General features: G+C 49.8%; 4 protein-coding genes across 4 annotated transcripts; 2 read left to right on the top strand and 2 right to left on the bottom strand.

The window, feature by feature from the left end:
• Positions 1-1,821: 1,821 nt before the first annotated feature.
• CLUP02_12180 (uncharacterized protein) lies at positions 1,822-4,651 on the bottom strand (the record flags this gene model as incomplete). The annotated part of the gene is made up of 7 exons (XM_049291144.1): positions 1,822-2,316; positions 2,386-2,835; positions 2,906-3,195; positions 3,247-3,677; positions 3,752-3,804; positions 4,097-4,153; positions 4,388-4,651. The coding sequence occupies 7 exons, from the start codon at positions 4,649-4,651 to the stop codon at positions 1,822-1,824; spliced, it is 2,040 nt and encodes a 679-aa protein (XP_049148289.1).
• Positions 4,652-5,044: 393 nt separating this feature from the next.
• On the top strand, positions 5,045-10,220 carry CLUP02_12179 (ABC-2 type transporter; the record flags this gene model as incomplete). The annotated part of the gene is made up of 9 exons (XM_049291143.1): positions 5,045-5,885; positions 5,941-6,143; positions 6,244-7,779; positions 7,841-8,791; positions 8,855-9,088; positions 9,161-9,390; positions 9,480-9,883; positions 9,957-10,051; positions 10,173-10,220. The coding sequence occupies 9 exons, from the start codon at positions 5,045-5,047 to the stop codon at positions 10,218-10,220; spliced, it is 4,542 nt and encodes a 1,513-aa protein (XP_049148288.1).
• Positions 10,221-10,243: 23 nt separating this feature from the next.
• On the bottom strand, positions 10,244-10,951 carry CLUP02_12178 (uncharacterized protein; the record flags this gene model as incomplete). The annotated part of the gene is made up of 1 exon (XM_049291142.1): positions 10,244-10,951. One exon carries the CDS (start codon positions 10,949-10,951, stop codon positions 10,244-10,246), a length of 708 nt encoding a protein of 235 aa, XP_049148287.1.
• Positions 10,952-12,696: 1,745 nt separating this feature from the next.
• CLUP02_12177 (uncharacterized protein) lies at positions 12,697-13,780 on the top strand (the record flags this gene model as incomplete). The annotated part of the gene is made up of 3 exons (XM_049291141.1): positions 12,697-12,725; positions 12,793-13,259; positions 13,335-13,780. 3 exons carry the CDS (start codon positions 12,697-12,699, stop codon positions 13,778-13,780), a joined length of 942 nt encoding a protein of 313 aa, XP_049148286.1.
• Between the last annotated feature and the right edge of the window lie 40 nt (positions 13,781-13,820).

Here is a 13,820-nt window from a genome sequence, read left to right as displayed (position 1 = left end):
TATTCTTATATAAATTCTATTATTATATAACTCTTATAGCTATTTAGAACTAATAGTCGAGGCTTATTAAATATACTAAGCCCCGTAAGGGGGGGGGTCTTAGTCTATAATAAAAATATTATTTTTAACTACTTAAGAATAGTCTTATTAATTATTTAGCTATTATTTATTATTATAAACTCTTAACTAATATAAGGGTTAAGTTTAAGTAGAAATTATTATTATTATACCGACTTTCTTTTATATATAACTAATAGTTTAATAGCTTAATTATTAATAGAAATATACTTAATTATAAATACTTAAGTATACGAACTAAGCTCTTTTTTTTATATTATTATAGTCTTTATTTTATTTAAAACTAAGTTATTAAATCCCTTACCCTCTAGGATATTAGTCTTATTTATATTATACTTATTAGCCTATTTAATATTGCTAATTTCTAATATATTAAGTTATTTAAATTATAACTTAATTATATTAATAATAGCCCTATTTAAACGCTTTAAATTAATAGTACGACTTCTCTAGACTTTAATTAATAAGTTCTTTTTTAAAAAAGTATTTATCTATTTCTTTTTAAGAGGATTTATATTTTTTTAGGATTTTAAAACTTATTTAGCGAATTTTTTAAGCTATTTATAAGTTAATATAATGCTTAAATTATACTAAATATAAACCTATTAAGCTAGCTAGTCTTCTTATTATAGAGGAAGCCTCTAGAGGTCTACGAATATTATTACCCTCGTTTAGTAACCTCTTTTATAGTTACGAAAAGTTAACTTTAAAACTCCGAACTTAATTAAGGCCTAATTAACTAAGAGACCTTTTTTAATAACTTTAAAAGCCTAAATAACTTTATTTTTAGTATATAAGATTATTATATATTAATAAATAAGTATATAAAAAAGAATTATATTTAGACGATTTTTGTAATTATTATAATAGTTTGAAAATCGTAGGTAGGGTTTTAATGCGGTGGCTGGGATAGAGAAATGGGGTGGTCAAAAGGGGGGGGGTGGCCAAAAGGGGGTGGGTCGACTTACGTAGAAAGCTATCATCTGCCAGACGACTCTACCCGAGGATCTCCGACGGCCCTTTAGTTTTACTTTGCTGCTACCCTTCTCTGCTGCTGGAAGCATTTCGACATGTTCTGGCCCTGTGGTATTGTTTGCACTGCGAGTTTCGGCGGGTACAGGAGGTTCTTCATCTTCGCCCTCTGCCGATGAAACGCTGTATGCAGTGTTGGATGAAAGGTTTGCTGAAGTCCTTGGACTCAAAGAAGCCGCTTGATAGGTGGCACGGGTCATGGTGTTGGCTATGCTAGTCATTCTGTCCTGTGTGAGAAGAAAATCTCCTGAGTATAGGTTCTACTGCATAGGGACGGGGATTAGACGAGAGATTAGAGGAGACGGCGGGACAATATCTATGAAGGATTTAAAGACGAGGCTGTGATGATGGTCTCGTTCAGTGGCGGGCAGATTACACGCGAGCTGCCGTCGACAGCACATGACTTCATATTCTGCATGACACCCTCTTACAGTCTTCCCGTTTGAGTAGACCGGTGAGAAAGTTTCGATGGCGAAGAATTAAACTAGCCACTAAAGAGGTTGTTCTGACCTACAGTCAGCGAAGGTGCGATAAGCTACATGGGCCAATCATCACAAGGACACAGCCCAAACCGACGTATTGCTCGAAAGCTGAAGGGGCTGTGTAGATAATGTACAGAAGTCCAATGTTGTGGTATAGCCAAGCTGAACGTGTCTAATATCTTGAATCGCCAAGTTGGTTAATGTGTTGCGACAACTTATAGACATGGAATCAAGCATTCCGTGCACTCGTAGTGCCATTGACCCTTTCCTTGACTTGGGCATTGATCCTCTTCATCTCCCGTGCCAACGGAAGAAAATCGCTTTCCTGCTGTGTCGCAGTCTCGATACCTTGGGCGACGCGGTCCAGCAAATGCAGATCCTCAATCACGTCGCCGGGGCTGGGGGCATTCATGGCGTTGCTCGCCAGATGGGCATAGGCGGTGTGCGCTCGGTAGGCGCCAAGGATGTACGAGATTGCCTCCGCCGCGGGGAACTTCCAGATGTGGAGCATATTATACGTCAGGTTGAGGATTCGACGCGAGGCTCGGGTTGAGAAGTCCGTCCTGGGCACGTTGTTGTCGGTGCAGACTGGTACAGGGCAGTTTGAGTTTAGGAGAGTAGCTTTCCGCAGCATAAAAATGATGGAGGTGTAGCCGGTTAGAACCAGGCCTGCCAACATCCACAGATCCATGTGGTTGTCGCCTGATCGTCCGATCCAGTCTTCCTGTAGCGGTGTTAATAGACTCGAACCCCATCGGATAGAGCAGTGCTGCAGGTTGTGAGGTCGACTTACGATTCCCCATTCATCAAATAGTACTTCTATCTCGTGGCACAGAGGCTCGATGGCCGCCACAGCTTCTGACTCGTTCTCGAGTCCTTCAAGCGTTTGGAAGAAGCGGATCAGAATGAACGCGAGTCGGCTGCGAAAGAGAAACGATATCGTCGAAACCTGAGCACCTTCCTCCGGGGGTAAGTCGAGTGATAGCCATGGTAAATTTACCTGCCACTTATCGAGGCTTGGATATAGAGTCGCCGGCTTGTTATAGATCAAGTGGTAGAAGAGGTCCGTTTGAATGAGCTCCCACATGCCCTTGCGGTCTTCGTCAGTGCTGGGACAACCGGTGGCCACAAAGTAGTCATTACTGTCGAGACTGTGCATCTGGAGTCCTTTGGCGTACTCGCAAGCCAATTGGTGCAGTTCTAGACTCATTTCGAAGTCATAAGACTCTGCTGCAATGCCGGTCTATAGATCTGCTTAGTGACGGTACCCGTGGCGCGTAAGACGAGTACAAGGAGGTGATAGAGGGGTATACCATGAAGATAGCAGCAATAAAATCAGTGATCGAACCGGTGGCTTCCTTCTGCCAGCATGGCATAGTCCTAAGACAGCACAGGTAGAGCTTCCGCGCGTATCTGCCGTCTGGGCTGTGGTATGACCTCGTGTTCAGGATGTAGCATCCCCGCCACAGAATGACATAGTAAATGATAAGGATGCAGGGGTCGATGGTGACATGCCTCATCAAGAGCATATCTGGTATTAATTCAACAGTTTTCCTATCCACGAGGCTGAGAAATGTCTCAGTGGGACTGTAGGTGAAGTAATCTAACATGACTGTCAGTGTCGCGGGGGGCCCTGAGTTCGTATAATTCTTACTGTGAATCCAGGTTCGTGCCTTGTCGAGAGAAATGTCAATACCCTCGGTTGCCATGGTGTTGTGACCCATGGTACGTCGAAGTCTTTGCTCTCGCACACGATCGAACGTGTCACCAAGAGTTGCAGCAACGTCTAGCACAGCGGGATGGCGCGAGCCTTCAGATCCATGGGGCCTAAGAGATGGTAATATGTCCCGCTCGTGATAGGGTGTGTTCCTAGCATCGGCCCTAGATGGTGGACTTGGAGGTGAAGCCGAGTGGCTCGATCGATCCCGGGCTCGGGGTGAGTAGGGCTCTGGGGAGCCAGACTCGTCAGAAGCTTGTCGATGATATGATCTTGAAGCGGTAGGGTTGGCACTTGACGCTGGACGATTATTCTCAATACGTTCTAAACGGTCAAGGATGAGTGACAGAGTAGCATTGTCAGTGCTCCTGGGGGTTGGGGTGTCAGTCATGTGCTTTTCTGAAATGGCCTAAATTTGATGAGAGCTTGAAGTTAGGCTCACCTTGGGTGATCGGCCTCTCTCTTGGTACGTTTCCTAGGCCTTCTCTGAGGGTACTGGCATGACAGGTCTAATGTACTACATCGCTCACAAATGGGTGTGTCACGACTACATCTAAGCTGGGAGGGTATAAGCATGGCACAAGTTGCAAGCGGACTGACAGCACAACGTACCTTTTTGCTGCGACAATTCGTACACTACCAATGAAATGTAAGTTTCATGCCATCAGACCCATAAGAGCTCCCAGCTATGCTAGGGTGTACGCTTCAAAGAATCGCCTGATGAGGACCTTGAAGCGGGCAGGGCTTGGGATACTCGAATTGAATTTGATGGAAAATGCGGGCTTACCGAAAGGCCGTTCAAAACCACAACTTCTTGCCGCTCCATGGGCACCAAGGTCCCGATCTACAGCGCGTGGAATGCCGAGGCTGTGATTCTAGATGGGTTTTGGATAAGGGAATACAAATGACAGAGCCGCAACTGGCTCGGAGTATCCAAGGGTCTCAGTGCATACGGACGCACCGATCAGCTTTTGTTGTCGAAGATGGGGGGAAACCGGATGACACGCGCCAGCGCCTTACGGGCCTCAAAACTGCAAGCCAGTGTAGCCTAGGTAGGGTTCTCCACACACGATCTCACTTCAGAGTCATGAACGGTGTGGAACTTGGCGCATGTTCGGACATGTTTCTCGGAAGAGTGACCGCGGACTGCCACGAGCTTGGCTTCGTCGAATTGACCTTGCCCCAATTGGGACCGCCTACGGCGCTCTTCCCATCCTTCGCAGCTGTGACGTGCCGCGGTTCTCGTCTCTGAGTGGAAGATGGGCCCTCCAGACCCACCTAATCGGTCTTTCGCATTTTCCGAAAGTGCGGCACCGTCCTCAGCGCGCTCCTTCCCGGCCATGGTCGGTTCGCCGGAACGCCTTCCGGATCGACGACGGCATTTCGCACTTTCCGAAAACACAACCTGCATCTTCTCCACCAACACACAATTGCGGATGGAACTCAATTCGAATTTCAAACACAATCATGGAAACTCTCTCTATTCTTCTTTCCACGAGACAAGAGAACTTGTTCAATGTCGACGATACAAAGACCCGGGCACCTCCTTGATGATTTAACTTGGGGATGTCAATAGTAGAGATTCACTTCACGGTCCACTTTTCCATCTTTCCTACACATCTACTCTGACTAAGATTCAGCCCGAATTACATCTCCCAACCATAAGTCTACGGTGTAGAGCTTACGCGAGTGGTCCCAAAGTCTGCCTCCCACCGGCACCGAGAATAGTTGCAAAATGCCGGCACCCGCGATCTTGGACCCCGGTCCTCATGCGAATGAACCCCATGCATCCACATTCGACGGCATCGGAAGCGTCCCGATCCTATTAGATGCCGAAGAAGCTGAAGAAGAAGTCCATGACTTGGCTAGGCGCCTAACCTCGGCGTCTCATGGAGGAGGCCATAACCTATTTCCTGAGCCATCCGACGCCACACTCGATCCAAAGAGCGACAAATTCGACGCTCGAAGATGGGCCGCAGCTTTCTATAGGCTCCAGACCAATGCTCTTCTCGGAAATGCACCCAATACGGTGGGTCTTGCTTTTAAGGATTTGCAAGTCTATGGCTTGGGAACGACTACGGACTATCAGAAGACTGTTGGCAACTTCTTTTTGGAGGCTGCCGCCTTAATTTCCTGGTTATCGTCCTCAGGAAAGAAGCAGCGCATCGACATTTTGCACGACTTGGAAGGCGTCATTCAAAGTGGAGAGATGCTTGCGGTGCTTGGTCCACCCGGCTCTGGCTGTACAACGTTGCTCAAGACTATCGCTGGCGAGACCCACGGTTTCTATATCGCTGATGGAGCAACCATTAACTATCAAGGCATCTCCCCGAAAGAGATGAAAACATCGTTCAAAGGAGAAGCAATCTACACTGCAGAATTCGACCATCACTTTCCCTACCTAACTGTCGGGGAAACCCTCTACTTTGCAGCTCGCGCACGGTGCCCCCAGAATATGGAACTTCCGCATGGAATCTCTGAGCAGCAGTACGCGGAGCACCTTCGTGACGTCGTCATGGCACTTTTGGGTATCTCACACACGAAGGAAACGCGGGTTGGAGACGACTTTGTCCGTGGTGAGGAGCTCGCGTCTTTGATAACTCTAAGGCAACCTAGACTAAATCTTCGTAGGGGTTAGCGGAGGCGAGCGGAAGAGGGTCAGTATCGCGGAGGCCGTCTTGAGCTATTCTCCTCTTCAATGCTGGGACAATAGCACGCGAGGTCTCGATTCTGCCAATGCAATCGAGTTCTGTCGAACCCTCCGCATGCAGGCAGACGTTTTCGGTTGCAGCTCCTCTGTGGCCATTTACCAAGCACCCCAGGAAGCCTATGAAGTAAGTTTTATCTCTTGTTCCCCTGCTCTGCCATTCTTGCTTTTATCGCTAAATGCTTATTTTCGCCGCTGGGGTGTTTCGTTACTCATCATATGGACAGCTTTTTGACAAAGTCATCGTCCTTTACGAAGGCCGCCAGATCTTCTTCGGGAAATCCACCGATGCGAAAGCCTATTTCGAAAATCTTGGTTTCCTGTGTCCGGAGCAGAAGACCACTGCCGACTTCCTGACTTCAATGACAAGCTCTTCCGAGAGAATTGTGCAACCCGAGTGGAAAGGCCGAACACCGCCGCGGAGTCCTGAAGAGTTTGCTCAAGCTTGGAAAGATAGCCAGCACCGCCGAAACCTGTTGGAGGAGATCGATTCGTTCGAGCAGCAGTACCCTTTTGGCGGAGATACGCACAAGAAGTTTTCGGCCACTCGACGAGCGCATCAGTCCAAAGCGCAGCGATCTTCGTCACCATATACGTTGTCCTACGTGCAGCAAATCAGCCTCAATCTGTGGCGCAGCTTCAAACTACTGATTAGCGAGCCGTGGATGCCCATCACAATGTTGACGACCAATTTCTTCGAATCTCTCATTATCTCAAGCATCTTTTACAACTTGGCACCAAACTCTTCCAGTCTCTACAAGCGTAATCTTCTGATATTCTACACCATTCTCATCAATGCTATGGGTAGCATTATGGAGATTCTCACGCTCTATGGAAAGAGAAAGATCATCGAGAAGCATGCCAGATACGCACTCTATCATCCAAGTGCTGAGGCCTTTGCCGCAATGCTCGTCGACTTACCGTACAAGATGATCAACGCGTTGTTCATCAATGTGCCAATCTATTTTATGACGAATTTACGGCGCGAGTCAGCCGGGCCTTTTTTCTTCTTCCTATTGTTCTCTTTCACTATCACAGTCTCCATGTCCATGATCTTTCGATTCCTCGGCTCCGTTACCAAGACGACCTCGCAAGCTCTGGCGCCCTCAGCTATCATCCTGCTGGCACTGATGCTGTTCAGCGGCTTTGCTATGCCTCAGTCATACCTTAGCGACTGGATTGGATGGATTCGCTGGATCAACCCCGTCTTCTACGCGCAAGAAGGTCTCGCACTAAACGAATTCGTTGGACGGAATTTCACCTGCTCGCAATTTGTCCCGACAGGACCCGGTTACGCAACTGCTACATTGGATGAACGTGTCTGTGATGTTGGTGGAGCGATGCCGGGTTCCAATTCCGTGAATGGTGAAGAGCACCTTCGAGTCGTCTATGGGTTCCTGGCCGGTCATCGCTGGAGAAATTTTGGCATCTTGGTTGCCATCACCATCTTCTTCATGTCTCTCTATCTTGTCGCCGTCGAGCTGGTTTCATCTGAGAGATCCAAGGGCGAAGTGTTGCTTTTCAAGCGTAGGGCGCTGAAGAGTGCCAAGAAAGGTCATGATGATATCGAGACTTTGGGAGGAAAACCGTCGCAGCCAACGATACAGGTAGATGACGACAGCGATAACTCAGACCTCGCGAAGCAAACGTCTGTGTTTCATTGGAACGACGTCTGCTACGATGTGCAAGTCAAAGGCGAGGCCCGCAGGATCCTTGATCACTGTGACGGCTGGGTGAAGCCCGGGACGTTGACAGCACTGATGGTGGGTTCCTGCCTTATTCCTGATTGGCTGCCAGACGTGGCTAACATACGTATCATCACAGGGAGTTTCGGGAGCTGGTAAGACGAGCCTTTTAGATGTTCTGGCCAGTCGTGTCACCATGGGTGTTGTTAGTGGAGAGATGCTCGTCGACGGGCAACTACGAGACTCTTCGTTCCAACGCAAGACGGGATACGTCACACAGCAGGACCTTCACCTCCACACAGCGACCGTAAGAGAAGCGTTGAGTTTCAGTGCTCTACTACGACAACCTAAGCGGTACAGCCGAGAAGAGAAGTTGGCCTACGTGGACACAGCGATTGATCTCCTCGGCATGCAGGAGTATGCAGAGGCTGTGATTGGGGACCTGGGCGAGGGGCTTAACGTTGAACAACGTAAACGTTTGACCATTGGAGTAGAGCTAGCTGCCCGACCACAGCTGCTGCTTTTCCTGGACGAACCAACATCGGGTCTCGACAGTCAGACATCGTGGTCAATCTGTGATTTGATGGAGAAGCTGACGAGGAATGGGCAAGCGATTCTCTGTACAATACATCAACCTTCGGCATCGCTATTCCAGAGGTTCGATCGGTTGTTGTTGCTTGCCAGAGGTGGACGGACGGTGTACTTCGGCGACATTGGCAAGAACTCACACATTCTCATCGATTATCTCAGCCGGCACGGAGCTCCAGCCTACCAACCTGGATCCAACCCTGCCGAGTACATGCTGGAGGTGATTGGGGCAGCACCGAAGGCGCATACCGATATCGACTGGCCTGCCGTATGGAGGCAAAGCAACGAATACCAGGCCGTTCAGACTGAGCTTGCGAGGTTATCATCACATGCAGACGAGAAAGGGGCCACATCTACAACAGCAGATCATGATGCATCTACGTACGCGGAGTTCGCTGCAGGTTTTGGTGTGCAGATACGACAGGTGACGAGACGAGTCTTCCAGCAGTACTGGCGCAGTCCTTCGTATATCTTTTCTAAGTCCATCTTGACGTTCGGTTCGGTAAGCGCTATTTGCAGAGCATTGAGTCGAGTACGCCACAAGAAAGCTGACTGACGCGGACAGGCCTTGTTCATTGGGCTTACGCTCCTCGGCGGTAACAATACCGAACGCGGTCTCCGGAATCAGATGTTTGGCGTTTACATCTTTCTCTTCATCTTCAGCCAGATGGTGCAGCAGATCATGCCGGTCTTTGTCTCTCAGCGTACCATGTACGAAGCCCGCGAGCGGCCGGCGAAATCGTATTCTTGGATGGCATTTATGGGTGCTAATGTCATCGTCGAGATGTTTTGGAACTCTGTAAGTGAACATCATAGGCAACGCAAAGCCCTTGCCTGACGCCAAACTCTATACTAACAATTGGGCGGCTAGATCATGGCCATCTTCTCGTTCCTGTTCTGGTTTTATCCCATGAGACTCGATCGCAACGCCGAATGGACAGATTCCGTTCACTCGCGCGGCATGACGCTTTTTCTCATCTGCTGGGTCTTCTTTTTGTTCTCGAGCACGTTTGCGCATCTTATGATTGCTGGTCTTGGCAGCGCCGAGGTTGCGGGTGGGATCATGAATTTGCTTTTCATTCTCATGTTTGCTCTCTGCGGGTAAGTGCATCCCAACATTGAGCTGCCACAATTCGTCCTACTCGGGGTGACTTGAGAAATTTGATCGAAAAAACTGACGATGGCAAAAGTGTATTGGCTGGCCCGAATGAATTGCCGGGTTTCTGGATCTTCATGTATCGCGTCAACCCGTTCACCTATATTGTAGAGGGTTTCCTCAGCGTCGGCCTCGCCAATGCACCGGTGGTATGCAGCGCTTCTGAGCTGCTGGAGTTCGCCGCACCCGCTAATGGCACCTGTGGTGAGTACATGGCTGCGTATATACTGGAGAAGGGCGGCTACTTGGTGGATGCCGGCACGAACGCTTGCCAGTACTGTGGCATGGCCGACACGAATGCGTTCTTGTCGAGCATGAACATGAGCTTCGACAACAGGTGGCGCGACTTTGGTTTCATTTGGGTATTTTGCGTATTCAATGTCGCTACGGCGGCGGCTTTGTACTGGGCCGTCAGGGTTCCAAAGAATGATTTCAAGAGTCACAACTCGGGCAAGGCTTGAAGTAAAATAGAAGATTAGAAAACATTGGGAAAGTAGAGACGGATGAACAGAGTATTCAATCTTGGTACCATTCCGGCAAATGGCAGTTTGGGGAATAAGCCTCACGATTGAGGGGGACTTGGAGTTGCCAAGGAGGTACTGGATGGTACGTCGAACAATGTAGATAATCAATTCATGCAGGCTGTAGTACATTACAATGAAGATAGAATCGTTACACATCGACGCCGTACAGGTATGAAATGGAAAGAGGAAAACAAACGAAGTAGTACAACAACCGCAGTTACGCCTTCCACCACCTGCTCGCTTGGTTCTAGAAAGTAAGACACAGTAGACCTCTCTACTCCTGCCATCCGGCCATGGAGCTCGCCATCTCCCAGTCTCCGCTCGCCACTTGCCGCCAGCTAGACGAGATCTGACACTCCTCGGCCTCGAGCTCGTTGTTGTCATTCATGCGGAAGATGGTGACGTCGCAGCAGATGGACATGGCCATGAGGCCGACCTCGCAGACGTGGGGCTTGTGCATCTTGAAGCTCATGGGCGGGTCGGCGTGCTCCTTGAGCATCTCCTTAAGGGTGGGCTCAGAGCGCTCCGAGTAGACCTCGGCGTCGCCAAAGAGGAGCGGGTTGCACATGATGGCGCCTTTGCCAATGTACTTCAGGGCGCTCTTGGGCTTGTGGCAGAGGGCGCCCCAGAGGAGCGTCTCCATCTCGATTGCCTTTGCGTGGTTGCGGAGCTTGATAGTGTTGAGGGGTCCTTCTTCTTCCGAGTCGTCTTCTTCGTCGGTGTCGTAGTGGCGCATCTGCTTGGGACCGCTCGACTCCTTCTTCTCCTTCTTGGATTTGCTCGACTTCTTCTTCTTCTTCTTTTCGACGCCGTCGGGAGAGCCGACTTCTTCGGGCTTCTTTTCGCGGCGGGCTAGTTGTTTGCCTTCGAGGTTTGCGTCGTCGGCGATGCCGGAGAATTGGGGCTTCTTCTTCTTTTGCTTCTGCTCGGCGCCTGGGCCGTGGGGGGAGGGGTCTGTTGTAAGACCTAGGACGGAAGGCATTTTGGTTGGTTGGATTGGTTGGGTTGGTTGTCTTGTTCTTCAGTTGTTATGGATATTGGAATCCCTTTTGGAATCGCTAGATGCCGCTATGATATGCTCCGGATAATCGTGAACTCGTCAACTCGTTTGCTCGCTGTGTGTGTGGGTGAGAGTAGTGGTTGGTGTAAGTGGGTGTGGAAGCTACGGATTCATAGCACTAAGACGGGGACGCAGGCTACTAAAGGCGATGGGAAAGGGGGCACGCATCATACGTCGTTCTCTGTGCTTCAGTCACGCGGTCCCTGCGCAGACGACAGACGTTGACGTCCATGTCCCAGAGTTTTCCCAGTGCTTCATTCACTTGCTGGCCGAATCTTGGAATTTTCCTGCTTTGATGCACCGAGTGTGACGTCAGCCGTCGTGGCCGCACGGCGCGTTGGTGGATGAGAAACAGGGGTTCATAGGCGGGCAGCACGTCGTTCGCGGGGGAAGAGCTGGGAGAGCTCTGTGGCTACTCTTCCCACGCAGCAAATACCTGGTGCCAATTGGGGGCTGACTGTACAACGGGGGGCCACAGCGGCGAGCCCCGCACTGCGATCGATATGACATCAGGTCCTGCGGGATGCAACTATGCGGCGATCTCTTAGACTCTTTCAGGAGTCCAGAACGCTGACTCAGCTGGATTTTGCAGGGTAGGGCCAGGGGATATCCCTGATTTGGGGGACGAACAGGGCAGAGGATGAGGGAGGAAGATGTCAGTTCTAGTGAGGGACCACGCAACAAGATTCTAGCCTTTGGTTGATATGTGTGTGGTTGAATCTGCTGTTGCCGCATAGCCGCTAACATTCTTACCTAGGTAGTTGGCGACGCATGAAAACTAACGGCCTTCTACACTCTGAGGTGAACTGGACTAAACTGTTACCGTGTCTAGCGAGGCCGTTGGATTGAAGCGGGTTTCAGAGCTACTTGACGTCCACCGTCTTTGACCAAAAGGTTCCCCGCACCCGTTTGGCAGTGGAACAATTCGGGAATACTTCCATCGATGAGTTCAGCCACCTGTGAGACTCTTCAGCTTGAAAAGCTGCCAACAGACGCGCTCTATGCTCACATATTTCGGACAAGTCATCGGAGGCGAAGATGACGGACGGACGAAAGGCTGTGAGAGATAGCTTCTCTAACGACCAGAAAACACCAAAAACATGGCATTTTCGGTTCTAGAGTCCCACTCAGCTCGCAGGGCATCAAGCAGTCTGTCGCGTGGTCATAACATCCAATCACTTCAACATCCTGCTCATTCAAGTCCCCATTTTGCATTTTGGAATTGATATTGGTTCAAGGCGCGCGGCAAGCCAGGTTTCAAGAGGCCTTCATTGGGTTATTATCCCTCTTCGAGAGGGATTTCGTCTCGCCGACTCTGAGCTTTTGAAGCTTACCGAGCGACCTTTCCTTTTGTGGAATTGGAAGGCAATACCATTCGAAAAGTGACAGCAGCCGACTGGCTCGTTCATCCCGAGTAGAAACCCGGGGCTTAGCCGGAGTAGCCCGAACGTAAGTGGGGCGGACTGCGGAGTAACGCCGAAAGGCAACCACGGGATTTCACCGCGCGGTACCAACAACGCATTTGCTGGTCCGACCCTGTGCCGGTGCGGGGAATCTCATGGCTTGCGATCTTTCAAGAAGGATTCCGAGAAAAAAGCTCGCGCAACTCGGAAAAGTTAGAGACCCCAGGATCGAAAGTCCATGCTGACAGACGCAACGAGTGAAAAATGGAGTCTTCCAAGTTCACTACTGCTCGGTAAGTGATTCAAAAATAACTTCGCAACGTGACTCTACGCGCGTGGCTGATACATCCGGTTTTGAAGGTCGAACCTCTCGCCGGATAGTTGGGATACTCACGTCCATGTGTTCGACGCATCAATAGGGCCCTTTGCGCCCGGCAGATCGTACACGCCCGCTCGGGCGACGGCACAACAGCTCTTGGATTTCAGTTCCAGTCTAACCCGGGCAACACCTCTCAACATCGTACTTGTTCAACCATCGCCGTACGGAAGCGATAATACAGTGCTTTTGCGTTCGCTGAAAAGCTTGCGCGAAGGTGGCAGTCGCATCGTCCGGGGTATCGCCGTGGTGGACATTGAGAAGATTTCTGACGCAAATCTCATGGAACTGCATGATGCGGGCGTTCGCGGGTTGAGAATCAACAAGCAAGCAGATGGCAAGTCGACAGATCTCAACGCACTTAAAGACACTATTTTGCAGACCGCTTCGAGGATTCAATACCTCCCAGGCTGGAAGATTCAGCTATTTTGCGCTCCTGCTATGTGGGAAGGTGAGACTCACTTCTAGCTGGAATCCGAGGTAGAGCAAACACTAAAGGACGAAACAGACTTGTATGACACAATAGTCGCCCTTCCAGTTCAAGTTATTGCAGACCACGTCGGCGGGATGCGGGCTCTATCCAAATTGCAGCTCAACGCGGCAACAAGCAGCCTAGACGATCCCACGAAGCAGCCCGGCTTCGAAGCTCTTGTTAAACTCGCAAGAGCCTCAAAGGTCATTGTCAAGCTTTCGGGATTCTATCGACTATCTGATAGGACGGAATCCGGTTGCGATGATATGGAGCCAATTGTCAAGGCCTTGGTTGAGGCGGTTCCGCATCGCTTGGTTTGGGGCAGCGACTGGCCTCATACTGGGGAGGGTAAAGATCGTGTGAATCGAGGCTTGGAGGCGGTGGAAGAGTTTAGAGAGATTGACGACGCCCGGATCATCCAAAACTTGAGAAGCTGGGTTGAGGACGAGAAGGCGTGGATGGGTTTAATGGTTCGGAACCCCGCGGGATTCTACGCTTGAGCAGAGCTGTGCTTATTGGTCATGCTGGTGTCGTGGTAGA

Source organism: Colletotrichum lupini, chromosome 6 (assembly GCF_023278565.1).
Source record: "Colletotrichum lupini chromosome 6, complete sequence".
NCBI lineage: Eukaryota > Fungi > Ascomycota > Sordariomycetes > Glomerellales > Glomerellaceae > Colletotrichum > Colletotrichum lupini.
This window is presented reverse-complemented; position numbering and strand designations above follow the sequence as displayed.